General features: G+C 33.8%; 1 protein-coding gene across 3 annotated transcripts in view; it reads right to left on the bottom strand.

Annotated features, from left to right (window-relative positions):
* The window catches only part of SEPTIN10 (septin 10), a 31146-nt gene extending 18789 nt beyond the window's left edge, over positions 1 to 12357 (bottom strand). Inside the window, exons 1-4 of one of the 3 annotated variants that reach the window (XM_039852598.1) lie at positions 12150 to 12357; positions 6177 to 6338; positions 4422 to 4518; positions 3102 to 3270 (exon numbers count right to left, since the gene is read on the bottom strand). In XM_039852598.1, the coding sequence (XP_039708532.1) occupies positions 3102 to 3270; positions 4422 to 4518; positions 6177 to 6338; positions 12150 to 12170 (449 nt within the window). In that variant the 5' untranslated portion in view covers positions 12171 to 12357. The remainder of the gene's footprint in view (positions 1 to 3101; positions 3271 to 4421; positions 4519 to 6176; positions 6339 to 12149) is intronic. The other 2 variants (XM_039852600.1, XM_039852599.1) reach the window with 2 other exon arrangements.
* Positions 12358 to 16563: the final 4206 nt, after the last annotated feature.

Genomic DNA, 16563 nt, shown 5'->3' with positions numbered 1-16563 from the left:
AGGATAGTTTAAAGGTCCTCTGGGACAACATCAATCATATCAGCATTCCCATCACAGGGGCACCAGAAGGTTAAGAGAGTTAGCAAGGAATTAAAAACCTATTTAAAGAAATAATGACAGAAAACTTCCCTAACCTGGTAAAGGAAACAGACATAGAAGTCCAAGAAGTGCAAAGTCCCAAACAAGATGAACCCAAAAAGGTTCACACTAAGACACATCATAATTAAAATACCGAAGTTTTAAGTAGCAAGAGAAAAGCAGTAAGTTAGCAGAGAGCTCTCATAAAACTGTCAGCTGATCTCTCAACAGAAACTTTGCAGGCCAGAAAAGATTGGTATGAAATATTCAAAGTGATAAAAAGTAAGGACTTAGAACCAAGATTACTCTACCCCGCAAGGCTGTCATTTAGAATCGAAGGACAGATAAAGAGCTTCTTTGACAGAAAAAGATAAAGGAGTTTAGCAACACCAAACCAGTGTTACAAGAATGTTAAAGGGACCTCTTTTGGGGGGGGGGGATAAAAAATATGAATAATAAAATGGCAATAACTCCATTTTCATCAATAATTATTTTAAATGTAAATGGATTAAACGCTCCAATTAAAAGACAAAGAGTGGCTGAAAGGATATGAAAACAAGACCCAAACATATGCTGCCCACACAAGAACCACTTCAGATTGAAAGATACAGACTGAAAGTAAAGGGATAGAAAAGATACTTTATGCAAATGGAAATGAAAAAAAGCTAAAGTAGCAATACTTATATGAGACAAAATCAACTCTAAAACAAAGGCTATAACAAGAGACAAAGAAGGACTCAGCAATTCCAGTTCTGGTTATTTATCTGAGGAAACTCAAAACATTAAATCAAAAGACATATGTACCCCTATGTTCACTGCAGCATTACTTACAATAGAAGCAACCTAGGTGTCCATCGATAGACAAATGGATAATGAACATGTGGTACAAACATACAATGGAATATTACTCGGCCATAAAAAAAGAATGAAATCTTGTCATTTGTAACAACATGGATTAACCTAGGGGCTATCATGCTAAGTGAAATAAGTCAGAGAAAGAAAGACAAATACCATATGATTTCACTTATATGTAGAATCTAAAAACTAAATAAATAAACAAAACAGACACAAACTCATAAAGAGAACATTTTGATGGTTGCCAGATGGGAGAGGGGCTGAGGGGATGGGATTAAAATGTGCAAACTGCTAGTTATAAAAACAGTCATGGGGATGTTAAGTACAGCATAGGGAACATGGTCAGTAATATTGTTATAACTATGTATGATGTCACATGGGTACTAGACTGATCGGGGTGATCTTCCTAAGTTATATAAAATGCCTAATCACTATGTAGTATACCTGAAACTAATACAATATTGTATGTCAACTGTAGTTGAAAAATAAAAAATATTAAAAAAAATACAAAGTAATATAATTTTTTAAAAAGGATTGATGAGGTTTAGGGTAAATCTATTGCTAAATCATGCTTTTTTGTACTTCTCTATGAAAAGGATTTTGTTTTCATAAGAATCCACATTTATTTTTGTTTTGTTTTAAGCTGCAGTAGGACTTCTCTGTTCATAGTTTATTTTTTTAGGTTTTATATATCATGTTTTAGTAGTTTTCTATCCCATTTATTATCAATATTGCAACACATTTGATATTTATATTGTATCTGAATCAATAATCATTAATTGTCCCCCCCCAAATAAATAAACAAAATATTGCTCATCTTTGGACCAAAAAACAAAACAATAAACATCTGCTAAATAAGTTAATGGGAATATTAATTTAAATACAGATTCTTAGGCTCCATCCCTACAAATTCTGAACCTGTATTTCTTAATCATCCACAGGTGACTGATAATTGATCTACCAGGCAAGCTGAACCCCAATTCTCAGAGTACTTCAAGGCTGTCCCACTTGCTCTTACTTGGGATCCGTGTCTCATTAATGCACACAAAGACCTCTGAATTGACCCTCAGACTTGAAAGAATAAGAAATGAAGCCTCCTCTAGGAAACACTAGGGAAAACAACTCTAGATGATTTTATCTTCGACAGAGTAAATAATCATTTACCAGAAATGGCCTATAACTGGAAGCATAGCATGCCTGAATAGGTGTGGAGGAGTTAAGTACATATAATCCTTAATTTATTTTCCTTCCAGAGCTAAAACATTAATTAAACATATAGATCGAAGAAAAATAAAAAATATAACCTCATTTACTAAATCTTCCCAAAGGTCATATGAAATAGCAGCATTGATTTAATGTGCTCCTCCTTTCTTTTTTGTTTACTCTGGTGTAAATACTAATAACCAAGAAAATGACTGAAATGCAAATAATGAAACAGAATAAGCATCTTTAGTCTCACATAAGAGTTTAAGCAGTGTTTGTCCTAAATATTTCATGCTTTCCTCTGTGGAAAAATTGGTCTGGAATGCTACATCAAATTTCATTTGGTCTATTAAGGATTAGAGTTTCGTGTTTACATATCTTAATCAAAAAACAGGAATGTAGCAGCATATAAAATTACCAAGCAAGTTTATAATAACATTTAACGCTTATCATAAGAGGGTTATTAGGTTCTAAAATTCTTTAAAACAGTCTAATTTCTGACTCCCTACAAGTACTTTCATTCTTCCTTTATATTTTCCTAAATTTAAGTTATTCAAAAACGGTCATCAGGATAAAAGTCAAGTTTTTAAATTTATTTAATATGATTCACATTCCAACATTCTTGTATAATAAATATGCTTTTGTCTTTTTCAGATAAATAAAAAAATAAAAACAAATTAAAAGTTTTCCTCTAGTTATTCATTTTAGTATATACTGAAATGTGAGCTTTTGCCATGTCTATCCTTCCTTCTACTTAACTCCTTGAGTCAGATGAGGGCGTAGAGACCCCTAAAAGATGGCTTCAAGTGATTCAAGAAGTATGATAATTAAACATTGTCAAATGGTTCTACTTCATATTGGGAAATTCCTGAAAAACGCATTCTCCATCATCCAGAATATATAAAAAAAGTATAATCCTCTCTAATTTCCTCTTTGGTTGGCTTCTCAGAAAAGTCTCCACTTACCTGAGTGGCTTATTCTCTGGGCCAAAATCAGTAAAGCCCATTTCCTCCAGTTTGCAACGCCGGTAAAGTTCATAGTGCCTAGTGTGGGTCTGTTCTCGAAGATCCTCCATGTTTGTACAAATGAGCATTTCTCGGAGCTTTACAAAGTCACAGTGGTTTTCATTTTCCACTAGCCAGAACAAGAAAAAACAATACAAGTTTTTAATTCCTGAGACACAATTAGTATTTGTGGAAAGACTGGAAGAAAACATGTGTAATAAACAGCAAAATGACGTCTGATTAACAGCTATGATTGTTTTACACAACCAAAGAAGAAATTCTTGCATTATACTCTCTGAATTATAAGCAGTGTTAATCATGAGACCAAGAGATTCACTTTAAATTTAGTAGCCAATAGATAAACAGAAAATAGAAATGAAATTCATTATATTATGTTACTGTATGCATCAATTATTTCACTAACATTGTGTTAGCAGTTTACAAACTATCTTCAGAATATTTCACATTGTGCTAAAAATAATATGTAATATTATTTCACTTCAAGGGAAAACTTCAAAGGAGTAAATTTTGCATATTCAAGAATACCATCTGTGCATGCTATAATTATCAAATTCTTTTTATACCATGCTACATTTATGATTCTGGGTTAGACACTATTCACAATTAGTAAATAAACTTACATGGTCCTCCTACATTTATGGTGACAAGAGTACAAATAAGTATGTTACTGTTTAAGCACAATTACCTTTAATATTTTTATACATTAAAAATATTAAAAATTTTAATATTTATTAATTATAAAATTGGTCAATTTTTAAAAAGCAGCATTAGGAAACAGTATTAGCAAGAGTAATCTATTCCCCATTAATTAGCATCGTAAGTAAATGAACTAGATAGTACTCATTATAATGCTAAATAAATCCTAACATTTTTTTGTTGGCTGACTGGTTTGTTTTGGAAATAGTTGGCAATATATAAATTTATAAGATGTGCTACTGTACCCTAAAATTGCCTAGTAATTAGTTTATGTATCATGTTTGAACATTATTATTTACACGCAAATTTGTTCAAAGTACCTGACCACTGTGTCCTACCTTCTGAACATCTAGGCACGCTTGGGCAGATAATGTGTGTGGTATGATGCAGAAAATGGGGAGGCTCTGCCTAGCCTCTCCAGATTTGGCTAAAAAACAGAACACGGCCAACTCTTCTAATAACCAATCAAATCTAAAATAAGCATCACCTCAAAGAATGCATTAAATGCAACAATGAGACTATTAGGCAACATGAATATTTCTAGTCACCATTTATCTCATTTACCTTGTACGACACCCCAAGGGTACTGGCGAGCTTTAACCATCTTATTTCCAACTTTTACCTCATCCATACTTCCTACAACAGCAAATGGCAAGTGTCCCTGGAAAGAAACCATGATATCAATTACATCTCATACCAATGTGATAAATGACTACTAAAATAGTTTTATGGAAAAATAGAGAAAATTTATTAAATAGTAAATTTATTAAAATCAAATGATCTGCTATGCCTCGAAATTTTAAAACTTGGTAGTGAATATGTACTACAAGAGTCATTTTCAGTCCCTATAAAGAAAATTATTTACTGAGCATCCCCCACGTGCAAGGTATTATGCTATAGGAATATAAAAAGAGAAAGAATTCTAGTATAGGTATCATTTCCTTCAATATTATCTTCATTCTAAAAGACAAAGATAATGCTAAAGAAATTACACACACACACACTACATATATACATATGAATACATACACATATATATGAATATACATGCACATTCATATACACACACACATATATATGTAACTAGAGTATATATCTATTTTTAGCATATATAGATATGATACCAATAAATGAAAAAATATTTACATCTCAAACAAATGCTAAATACAATAAATGTTACAGAAATGTAGAGGAGAAATCACTGTGAGCAGAAAGATACAACCCAAACTAGAGATAGAACAAGCAGAGTGTAAAAACTAACTTAAATATAAAGAGAAGATTTTGGACAAAGATACAAAGCTAGATTTAGTGTCAATGAGCAGACTGGACTGTCTGAAGCTGAGGATTAATATAGAGAAAAAGTCTAATGAAAAAAGTATTAGGTATTATGTTTAATATTTAATAATTGACATTATTTAATCTCTTAATTGTGCCTTTCTGAAAAATTATTCCAGATGTTCACAGAAATAAAATTAGATGTAAAGGCAATATGACACACAGAAATTAAGATCACTTATATTTATATTAGTCATTTAGTCGATTTTTGATATATTTAATTAAAGATCCTTAAAATACATGGGAGTATGAAGAGTCAGAAAAGGAAAAAGGAAGTGGAATGAACAGTTTCTGAATGTCACCATGTTAGGGAAAGCACAAAAGTTGTATCCTCTTAACAACCCTTAAAATTGATATTATTAACTCAATTTTGTAGATAAGTTAACAGTCTTGGGAAGATTAATAACTCCGACAAGAATATATAGTTAAGTCTGTCTGACTCCAAAACCCATGATCCTTCAAAATATAATCAGATATTTAAGAAATTTGGTAGCCTGAAGAAAGTAACACAAAAAATTTAGTCATCTTCAATTATGTTATACTAAAAGTTATGTGAATGTTTAATAAGTAATGTAAGAGAGAATGAGTTTAAATACTAGATTAGAAAGATCTTAAAAATTTTAAGAATCTAAAGCATCCAAGGGAAGCTATAAAGTCTTCTCATGTTTTTAAAGACAGGATAGAAAGGTATCTTTCTAAGGCAATTAATTATAATTTCACAAAAGGGGTATCCCAGTCTCACAAATGCATCACTTTATTTATATGAAAATAGGAAGGAAAGAAAATATGCTCAAAAATATATTCTCATTATACTCTTCTCAACTCTAGAAAATAAAACATTTTCCTATACTGGACTTTTTGAAAATTCACCTTGTTTGAAGTCTTTTTGGAAGACATAAGTAAAAATATATTAGTAGTAATGTTACCTATAAATTACATTTTTTTCACATGTAAAACTGAATTAACATTCAGTTAGGAGCTCACATTCATCGAAGCATTGATTTTAGCAATACTTTCATCATCTGTTGGGAACTGGTATATCTGGACGCCATTGCTGACCAATTCACTCATGAGCTTGATCTTAAACTTCTGTAACTCAGTTTTAGAAATTGCATCTGCTTTGGCAATCACTGGTATAATGTTCACCTATGAAGAATAAAGAAAAATAAGAATAAAGAAAAACAAAATCTCATAATTGTGGATTGATTTTTTTAATTCTGTAATTTCTGCATTTAAAACCACTAAAGTCTCTCACAAATTTCCTTAACCTAGATTGAGTGAACGGCAAACTGCAGTCCAGCTCACAACCTGTTTACATAAATAAAGATTCATTGGAACCCAGCTAGTAGGTTCATTCATTTACATATTGTCTATGGCCTTTTTCATGCTACAACAGCAGAGATGAGTAGTTACATCAAAGACCACGTGGCCTGTGAAACCTAAAGTGTTTACTACCTGGCCCTTCACAGAAAAAGCTTACCAACTCCTAACCTAAATAATCGCTAGCTATCATTGTTACCACATACTCCTATACAATCATTCCTACAGATGATGGCCTTACAAAAACTGCTTTTAAAAAGCACAGCTCTTATAATATTAACTTTTCATTTAAATTTAGGTTTAGAAATCTCACATTTTCTTCTCTCAAAGTCTCTTACAATTCTATCATACACAAAATAAGTAAAATGTAAGCATTACGTTGAAATTACCTGCTTAATTCACTAAGAATTTTTTATTTAATAATCTAAGTACTAAGTAATTAGGATGACTGGTCTCTCACAAAACTATGACAGCTGAAGATTCTCCTGCCTCTCATTTCAACAGGTCCCCTTTTCCTAAAGAATTCATCCAATCTTTGCCCCACTGTCAGACTCCTACCTAGATGTCAAAGAAAAGAAATTTTACGAATACCAATATTCAGTAACTATGCCATGTTAATAACATAATTGCTTCCACAATAAAGAGCAGAAAACAAATTGTAGTGTAAGTGCCTAATGTTAAGCTTTTTAAATTTAATTTTATTTTTTTAATGCCAGTTTATTTTTTTCATACTATACATATATAAAATTTTTAACATTTTATTTTTTTATTTTCCCCTTCCCCCCTCTCCCCTCCCTTCTGGTAGCGCTAGTCCATTGTCCATTTCCATAAGTCTCTGTTCGTTTGTCCTGTTCATTTGTTGCTTTTAGGTTTATATCCCACATATAAGTGATATCATGTGATTTTCAACCTTTTCTGTCTGGATTATTTCGCTTAGTATAATTATTTCAAGGTCCATCCATGTTGTTGCAAATGGCAGTATTTCATCTTTTCTTATGGCTGAGTAATAGTCCATTGTATATATGTACCACAGCTTCTTTAGCCAATCATCTATCGTAGGACACTTTAGTTGCTTCAATGTCCTGGCCACTGTGAATAGTGCTGCTATGAACATCGGCGTGCAAATATCTTTTCGGATATGGGTTTTCAAGTCTTTGGGGTAAATATCCAGTAGAGAGATTGCTGGATCATGTGGTAGGTCAATTCTTAGTTTTTTGAGGAACCTCCATACCGTTTTCCATAGTGGCCGTACCAATTTGCAGTCCCACCAGCAGTGTATATATACTATACGAGTTCTTATTTCTCCACATCCTCTCCAACATTTATTATTACTTGTCCTGTTGATTATAGCTCTTCTAACAGGTATGAGATGGTATCTCATTGTGGTTTTGATTTGTATTTCCCTAATAGCTAGCAATGTTGAGCATCGTTTCAAATATTTGTTGCCTATTTATATGTCCTCTAGGGAGAAGTGTCTGTTCAGGTCTTCTGCTCATTTATTGATTGGATTGTTTTGTTGTTGTTATTGAGTCATATGAGTTTTTTCTATATTTTGGATATTAGGCCCTTATCAGAGGTGTTGCTTGCAAATATATTTTCCCATTCGGATGGTTGTCTCTTTACCTTGTGGACGGTTTCTTTTGCTGAGCAGCTTTTTAGTTTGATGTAGTCCCATTTATTTACTTTTGCTCTTACTTCTCTTGCCTTTGAGGTTAAATTCATAAAATCCTCTTTAAGCCCAAGGTCCTTGAGTTTAGTTCCTATGTTTTCTTCTATGCATTTTATTGCTTTAGGTCTTATGTTCAGGTCCTTAATCCATTTTGAGTGAATTTTGGTGTGTGGTGATAGACAATAGTCTAGTTTCATTCTTTTGCAAGTAGCTTTCCAGTTTTCCCAGCACCACTTATTAAAGAGGCTTTCCTTTCTCCACTGTATACTTCTGGCATTTTCGTCGAAAATTATTTGCTCATATAAATATGGGTTGATTTCTGGACTCTCAATTCTGTTCCACTTGTCCGTATCTCTATTTTTCTGCCAATACCATGCCATTTTGATTACTGTTGCTTTGTAGTATAATTTGAAGTCGGGCAGAGTGATGCCTCCAGCCTTGTTCTTTTTCTCAGGATGGCTTTGACAATTTGGGGTCTTTTGTGCTTCCACACAAATCTGATGATTTCTTGTTCTATTTCTTTAAAAAATGCTGATGGGATTTTGATGGGGATTACATTAAATCTGTATAATGCTTTAGGTAATATGGTGATTCTTCCAATCCAAGAACACGAAATATTTTTCCATTTCTTCGATTTCTTTTAATAGGGTCTTATAGTTTTCATTATTTAGGTCCTTCACGTTTCGTTAGATTTATTCTTAGGTATTTTATTCTTTTTGTTGCAATTGCAAAAGGAATTATTTCTTCCACTTCTTTTTCTGATGCTTTATTATTAGAACACAGGAACACTATGGATTTTTGAACGTTGATTTTGTATCCAGAGACTTTACTGTATTTGCTTAATGTTTCTAGTAGTGTTCTTGTGGAGTCTTTAAGGTTTTCTCTATAGAGAATCATGTTCTCCGCAAATAGTGAGTTTGACTTCTTCGTTTCCTATTTGGATGCCTTTTATATTTTTCTCTTGTCTGATTGCACTTGCTAGGACCTCCAATGTTATAATGTATAACAGTGGCAATAGTGGATAGCCTTGCCTTGTTCCTGATCTTAGAGGGAAGGTTTTTAGTTTTTCACCATTAAGTATAATGTTGGCTGACGGCTTGTCATAGATGGCCTTTATCATGTTAAGGTACTTTCCTTCTATACTGATTTTGTGAAGTGTTTTGATCATAAATGGATGCTGTATCTTGTTGAAGGCTTTTTCTGCATCTATTGATATGATAATATGATTCTTATTTTTTAATTTGTTTATGTGGTGTATCACATTAATCGATTTGCGTATGTTGAACCATCCCTGTGCCTCTGGGATGAAGCCCACTTGATTGTGGTGTATAATCTTTTTAATATGTTGCTGTATTCGGTTCACTAATATCTTATTTAGGATTTTTGCATCTGTGTTCATGAGAGATATTGGTCTGTAGTTTTCTTTTGTTGTGTTATTGTTACCAGGTTTTGGTATCAAGGTGATATTGGCTTCATAAAATGAGTTGGGAAGTATTGCCTCCTCTTCAATTTTTTTGGAAGAGTCTAAGGAGAACAGGTATTAAATCTTCTTTGAATGTTTGGTAGAATTCACTCGTGAAGCCATCTGGTCCTGGACTTTTACTTTTTGGTAGGTTTTTGATGATTGTTTCAATTTCCATACTGCTGATCGGTCTATTTAGATTTTCCAGTTCTTGATTCAGTCTAGGAAGGCTGTATTTTTCCAAGTACTGGTCCATTTCTTCTAGGTTATTAAATTTGGTGTTATATACTTTTTCATAGTATTCTTGTATGATCCTTTGTATTTCTGCGATGCTAGTCGTAATCTCCCCTCTTTCGTCCCTGATTTTGTTTATTTGTGTCCTTTCTCTTTTCTTTAGTGAGTTTAGCCAGGAGTTTGTCAATTTTATTAATTTTATCAAAGAACCAGCTCTTTGTTGCATTTATTTTTTTCTATCGTTTTCTGGTTTCAATTTCATTTATTTCTGCTCTAATTGTGATTATTTCTTTCCTTCTGCTGACTTTAGGCTTCATTTGTTCTTCCTTTTCTAGTTTTTTAAGCCTAATGTTAAGTTTTTTGATTGTAATATAAGTGTCTGACATTAAGCTTTTGATTGCCAAGGTATCCATTTCAAAGACATCAATCTTGAGTAAATACATTGCCAACTCTATGACATAGAAATTAGCAAAATAATTAGATAAGGAATCAGACCATCCTCACTCATTAAGTTCCCCTTTAAGAAACTCTGAGCAACCTAGAAAACTGACTCCTTGAAAGAGGCCACTTCTCCTTTCCCGCACTCTATTTCCCATTCTTGTGCTTTAAAGTTTACCAATAAAGAGTGAACCCATGAAACCCTAGACACTCCATTCTTGGACCTTAATAAAGGTGGAGCCCTAGGTTTGCACTCCCTCCTTTCCTATCTTCTCTTGACCTCTTTGTGTGGCCCTTAGGTGTGCTGTATACCCTCCAGGATCCATGAGTAACAAATTTTGTTCTTCAAAGTTCCCTGATGGTTTCTTGCTGAAGTGCATCCTGAGATCATAATAAGAACTGCAAGGGCTAGCCCAGCACCGACACTGACCCTGGTGGTGGGGGACGGGGAGTAGGAGGAATATCTGTGGGGCTTACACTAAGAGCAAATACAGTTGGGGGTAGGGTACCTTAGGCATCCTCAGCCAAGAATATTACTATCAATAGGCTGGGAGGACACAATGTAGACTGAAAGATAAGAATAATATGTATTTGTATATCAAGGGGAGAGAAAGTAACAGATGTTTCATATGATGGTAACCTGTCACTATTTGCATAAGATAAGGTAACTTTCCATGTCAAGTAGTGGAGTGTTCTGCTTTTAGGAATAAAAGACAAACTATCAATTTAATTAATCTTCACATCTTCCCCTTGAGATCAGTTCTTTTAAAAACACCCTAGCCTTTATTTTAGAGTTTAGGAAACTGAGGCTCAGAGGGCTAAAGAATTTTGCCTAAGAACATATAGCTATTAAGTGACAGAGCCAATATTTAAAACCAGCCTCCACTGACACCAAATTCTATGATCTTTATACAAACTACCCCATATTGCTTCTCTCTAGCTAAGACAAAGTTGCACACTCTTGCTTTTTATATTCCATTAATAAATATGAACTTCCATATAATCAGACTCAACTATGAAAATGACTGGCTAACTGGTTAGAAAATCTGATCAGATGAGCAGGCTATCATATAAGCTTCATCAAGTTTTTACTAAAGCCAGGGGACTGTGCTGCTAGTTAAAAGTTAATCAATCTATGTACCAAGACTTCAACAGCAGGCCTTCTTCATGTTTTCCACACCGATTTCTATATAGAAAGTAGGGGTGGCCAGAAAGCCTGTTTTCTGAATACTATCTCATAAAATTATTAGCCAGGATAATGAAAGCTGAACTTCTCATACCATCAGAGGTTACCAAAGAACTCTGTAGTTTTTTTAAGTATAAGATAGTGATCTTTAACCATCGTTTAAATAAATAAAAAGTCCAAAGTGAGTTAATCTGCAGATAATATTTTTTAAAGCTCCCTGAATTTATATCTATATCTCCTTGGTTCAGAAATTCAAAACTGAGTTTTCTTGGTATGGATCAAATTAAAATATAATATATATAATATATAATAAAACATTACATCTTAAATCTTTGTCAGTGAACTTTGCAATAGTGTCATAAAGTAAAATTCAGGTCAAATATAATCCACATTTTAAAAAATGTAAATAAATTCCTATATTCTGACATTTAACTTAGTCACTAAAAAAGGACTAAAATCTTATATAAGTGTTTTTTTTTGCATCTCAAGTTCCAATCTGAATTTCTCTGGAAAATAAACTAAGCCTGAAACTTACCAAATTTATAAAAATGCACAGAATAAAAGTTATTATATATATTATCATAAAGATATTTAACAATTCAAAATAAATATTAAAGTAGGATAAGTTAATTTCCTTTCCAAACTCACCTTGCAGTCAAGGCTCTTCATGGTTAAAAGATCAAGTGTCTTCAGAGAGTGGCCTGTTGGTGAGATGAAGTAGAGGCACACGTGGATACGGGAATCATGGTAGTTAAAGAGAGAACGCTTAATCTTCAGTTCTTCTTGGAGATAGGCCTCAAACTGAGCATCTATATAGTCAATTATTGGTTGGTAGCTGAAAAAAAAAAAAATTATTTAAATCTTAAATACAACATATTCAGGCTATCTTAAGATATTTCTATAACTCAAAAGTTTGAGATTATATATTTTCACCAATTAATAAACACCTAATATCTAGGCTAAACAGATAATTTTAGTAATAAAACAAACTGTGCAGAACATGCACGTACAAAGGTAGTCATTTAAAACCATGAAGACAAGCTGTACTTTAAACTGTTTTATAGAAATGACCCCCAAATGGAACAGAAACTTTATTACCCCCAAATGGAACAGAAACTTGTGCAGCTGAGGTACTCAATAAATATGTATAGAATTGAACTCTTCCATAAAATTCCTGTTTTAGTCCTTGGGGATCATCACCTCTTATAAACTCGTAGAATGCCTTGTTCCCCCCATGCAGGTAACGTGCAATGTGAGGACAGAGACAGCATCTCATACTTTTGTGTTTTCACAAGCTCTAGTATAATGCCTTGAACACTATCAGACGGACTGTTGGGAACGCCAGTATTCACTACTCAGAGCACCACCCTTGGGACACTGGTCTAAACTGACCCAACATGATTCCCTTCCCAAAATAATGAAATATTGAAAATTAATCTGTAAGTACATATTTAACATAAAAATTCAAAAGAAGCTCTAATTAATGACTTAAAATAGATCACTAATATGACCTAGTCTGTGACCTAATAGCCATAAATATTTCTCTATCTGAATGCTTTGCATTATGCTTGTCATAAATTAAAACTATAAACATTTTCTGCTAAATTAACATACCATCAAAAATTCTTCCACAGTAATTTGCCCTAGGTTTTCATTTCTAGTACAGTGCAGGCCCATTGCTCCAATAAAATGAAAGCTACTTGCTTAAAACATAAAAATCACCTCTTAAAAACATCGGAGTACTCATAAAGTGGTAAGAAATTAACCACATCAAAATTGAAGAGAGTGTGGAAACTGAGAGAGGTAAGCAGAGGAATGGAGTAGGGTCAATAAATGGGCTAAATCAGGCTAATGCCTGTTCTAGAAGTAAAGTTTTATTGAAACACAACCACATTTATTTGTTTGTGTACTGTATATGGCTGTTTTGTGCTACAGTGGAAGAGTTGAGAAGTGTGGACTAAAAACATATGTCCCACAAAGCTTGAAATATTTACTATCTGTACTTTTACAGAAAACGTTACCCAACTCCTGCACTAAAAGCATCAATGCTAGATTCGTCCTGAGGCCATTTGTCAATCTAATTCTTGGCCTTTGTTTCTGAAGGACTCACAGGATAAGGAAGAAGAAATCAAAATCCAAGTCTCACACAAGGTGGAAATTGAATGAAAGACTGCCTACTCACATTGAACTGAGATCCTAAAAGCCTAAACCTTCAGAGTAAGAAAGAACTAGAAGTAAACCTACAACTCTTCCCCTCTCCCCAAGAATCTTTAGGGAAGGCTGCCCTGGCACTAAATGAAGTAGGGAAAATAAAAAGAAAGAAGAAAAAGACCCATCGTTGAGAACTTATGGCTACAGAATCAGCCCCTGCATATATCTGCAGCACAGGTGCACACTGCCTCTTTGATTCTGGGAACCTCAAGCCATGAAATGTTAGGGAGCTTCAGAATATTAATGCCTAGAGGGGCCTAACATAAGCAAGTCCAAATCTGTTCAAAGGGAGACATCTTCATCTTAGATCTCAAAATATCTCTGCAAATAATTTTTCAAAGGCTATGGCTATAGAAAAAACAAAAACAAAAAACAACAAGCACACAAGAAAATAAAAAGACCAATGGATGAGAACCAAAGGAAAAAACAAACATCCATAAAATAACTGTAAAATTTTAATATACTGCAATTATAAATAGAAATAAAAGAAATAGAATAAAAGACAAATTTGACTATAAGTGCTGGGAATAGTAAAGTAATAAAAAGTGAACCTACAGATATAAATCTGAACTACATAAAATGTACAGATTTGAAAAATGTTATAACCAAAATTTAAAAACTCAATGGATTAGTTTAATAGTACACTAGACAAAGCTGAAGAAAGAATTAGTGTACTAGAAGGTAAATACAAAATAATAATCCTGTGCTAGCTTCTACAGCATATATACTAAAAATAATTATCCAGGAAGCAATAGAGAGAGAGCAAAAAAAGATGAAAATATGGAAGGGACATTAAGAGTAAGAGACATGGAAGACATAAAGAGAAGGTGTAACATACTTTACACAGAATTTTCAGAAGAGAAGGAGACATTAAAAGGGGCAGAAGCAATAATTAAAGACATGATGGCTTGGATTATTAAAGAATTGACGACAGTATTCAGACTTAAGAAGTCAAATCACAAACAATAAATTAGAAACACTAAAAACACAGATATAGTAAAACTGGAGAACAGCAAAAACAAGAATCTTAAAAGCGTGGGAAGTAAGTGAGAAGGGGGAGTTAATGGAGTTTAACTGTTCAAAATTCCATTTTATTGTCTATTTGTATCGTCAGGGACAAGTACACATACCAATTAATTTTAAACTTTGATTAGGTTAGAGATTACATTTTATAATTTCTAGGATAATAATTATGAGAATAGAAATCAAGCAAGAAATAAAGAAATATAGAACTGGCAGGAAAAACAAAAAACAAAATAAGAAGGTAAGTTTAAACATTATTGTATCTACTTACTAATTAACTGTGAATTGACAGTTAATTAGTAAATGTACAATTAAATGATAACACTGTCAGAGTGGAAACTAAAAAATATATATCCTTACTAAGAAACTCAAGAAAACACAAGAGTACAGAAAGGTTAAAAATAAAGAGATAAGAAAAAAATGTCATACATAAGAAAGCTGATGTACCTATTCTAAAATCCGACAACACATACTTTAGCATAAGAAGCATTACAAGACAAAAAAGGTCACTATATAATAATAAAAGTTTCAATTCTTCAGGATGAAAAAGAAGTAGAAATTAAAAATTAATTGAAATTGAAAATAGTATATATCAAAATTTGTAGGATGCAGTTAAAGCCATGCTTAGAGGTTAATTCATAACCTTAAATGCATAAGGCTAAGAATCAATGAAAAATTAGAGCAAATGAGATCAAAACCCAAAGAAAGGCAATTATAGATATAAGAACAAAAATTAATAAAAAAAGAAAAACAAAAATCATAAAATTGAGAGGGTCAATTAGTAAACACCAAATAAACCAATAATATTTTGTTGAGACTAAACAAGAAGAAAACAAGCACAAATAACCAATGTCAGGTAAGAAAATGTAGATATCATTACAGATGATGTAAACAATAAAAAGATATTAGGAATATATTATTATCAATATTTTTAAGCAAGTATATTTGAAAATTTAGATGAACTGGGCAGATTCCTGGATAATTATAACTTATCACAACTGTAAACAACTCTACATTGTACTATTATAATCGTTAAAGAAAATTAATTAGTAACAAAATCCCAGAAAACTAGGCTCAGATGGTTTAATTGGTGAGTTCCAGCAATCATTCCAGGGAAAAATAATTCTAATCTTATACAAATTTTTCCACAAAACAGAGTGAAAAAGTCTTCAGATTCATTTTATTTATTTTTTTATTATTTTGGAATAATCTGTTTAATAAAAATAGCTGCGTCTCTAGCCCCCTCTCCCGCGTCCTGGGCTCCCCGCCCCCTTTTAACAATAATTTCGTTAATAAAAATGATCTGCGGGCCGGGCAGTGCGCGGCTGCCTTTCCCTGCCTCGGCTCGCTCGGGCTCCGGCTCCCCTTCCCCCAGGAAGATGGGATGGCGGGGGTGTTCACCGCTGGGGCTCGGGAAGGGGTGCATCCCTGTTGCCCGCCAGTTGGTCTTCGCCACGGCATGGTGGGAAGGGCGCCCTGGCTGCTACCGCGCTGTGGCGAGGAAGGCGGGCGGGACAGGGGGCCCCAGGTGGCGGGACCCGCAGGAGAGGCGCCCAGGGGTCCCAGATCTTTCCACCACGGCTGGGCCTCGGAGTCTGAAGGCGGAGCGGGGCATACAGTGGGATCCGAGTAGAGTTCAGCCGGCAGGGAGGGGATGCGCGGTGGAATGGGGCTGCGGTGAGCCGTACTCCTGAGGTATGGCCGAGAGTGGCAGAGGGTGGTGTCTCTACATCAAGGCCGGTCCCGCTCCTCGGGAAGGGGCGGGGAGACGGGGAGGGGAAGGCGAGGATACTCTCCAAACTCATTTCAGAAGACTAACATAAGCTTG

The sequence above is a fragment of the Pteropus medius genome, unplaced genomic scaffold, assembly GCF_902729225.1.
Source record: "Pteropus medius unplaced genomic scaffold, Ma_sr-lr_union100, whole genome shotgun sequence".
Taxonomy (NCBI): domain Eukaryota; kingdom Metazoa; phylum Chordata; class Mammalia; order Chiroptera; family Pteropodidae; genus Pteropus; species Pteropus medius.
Note: the sequence above shows the minus strand (reverse complement) of the source record. Positions and strands in the feature narration are given on the sequence as shown.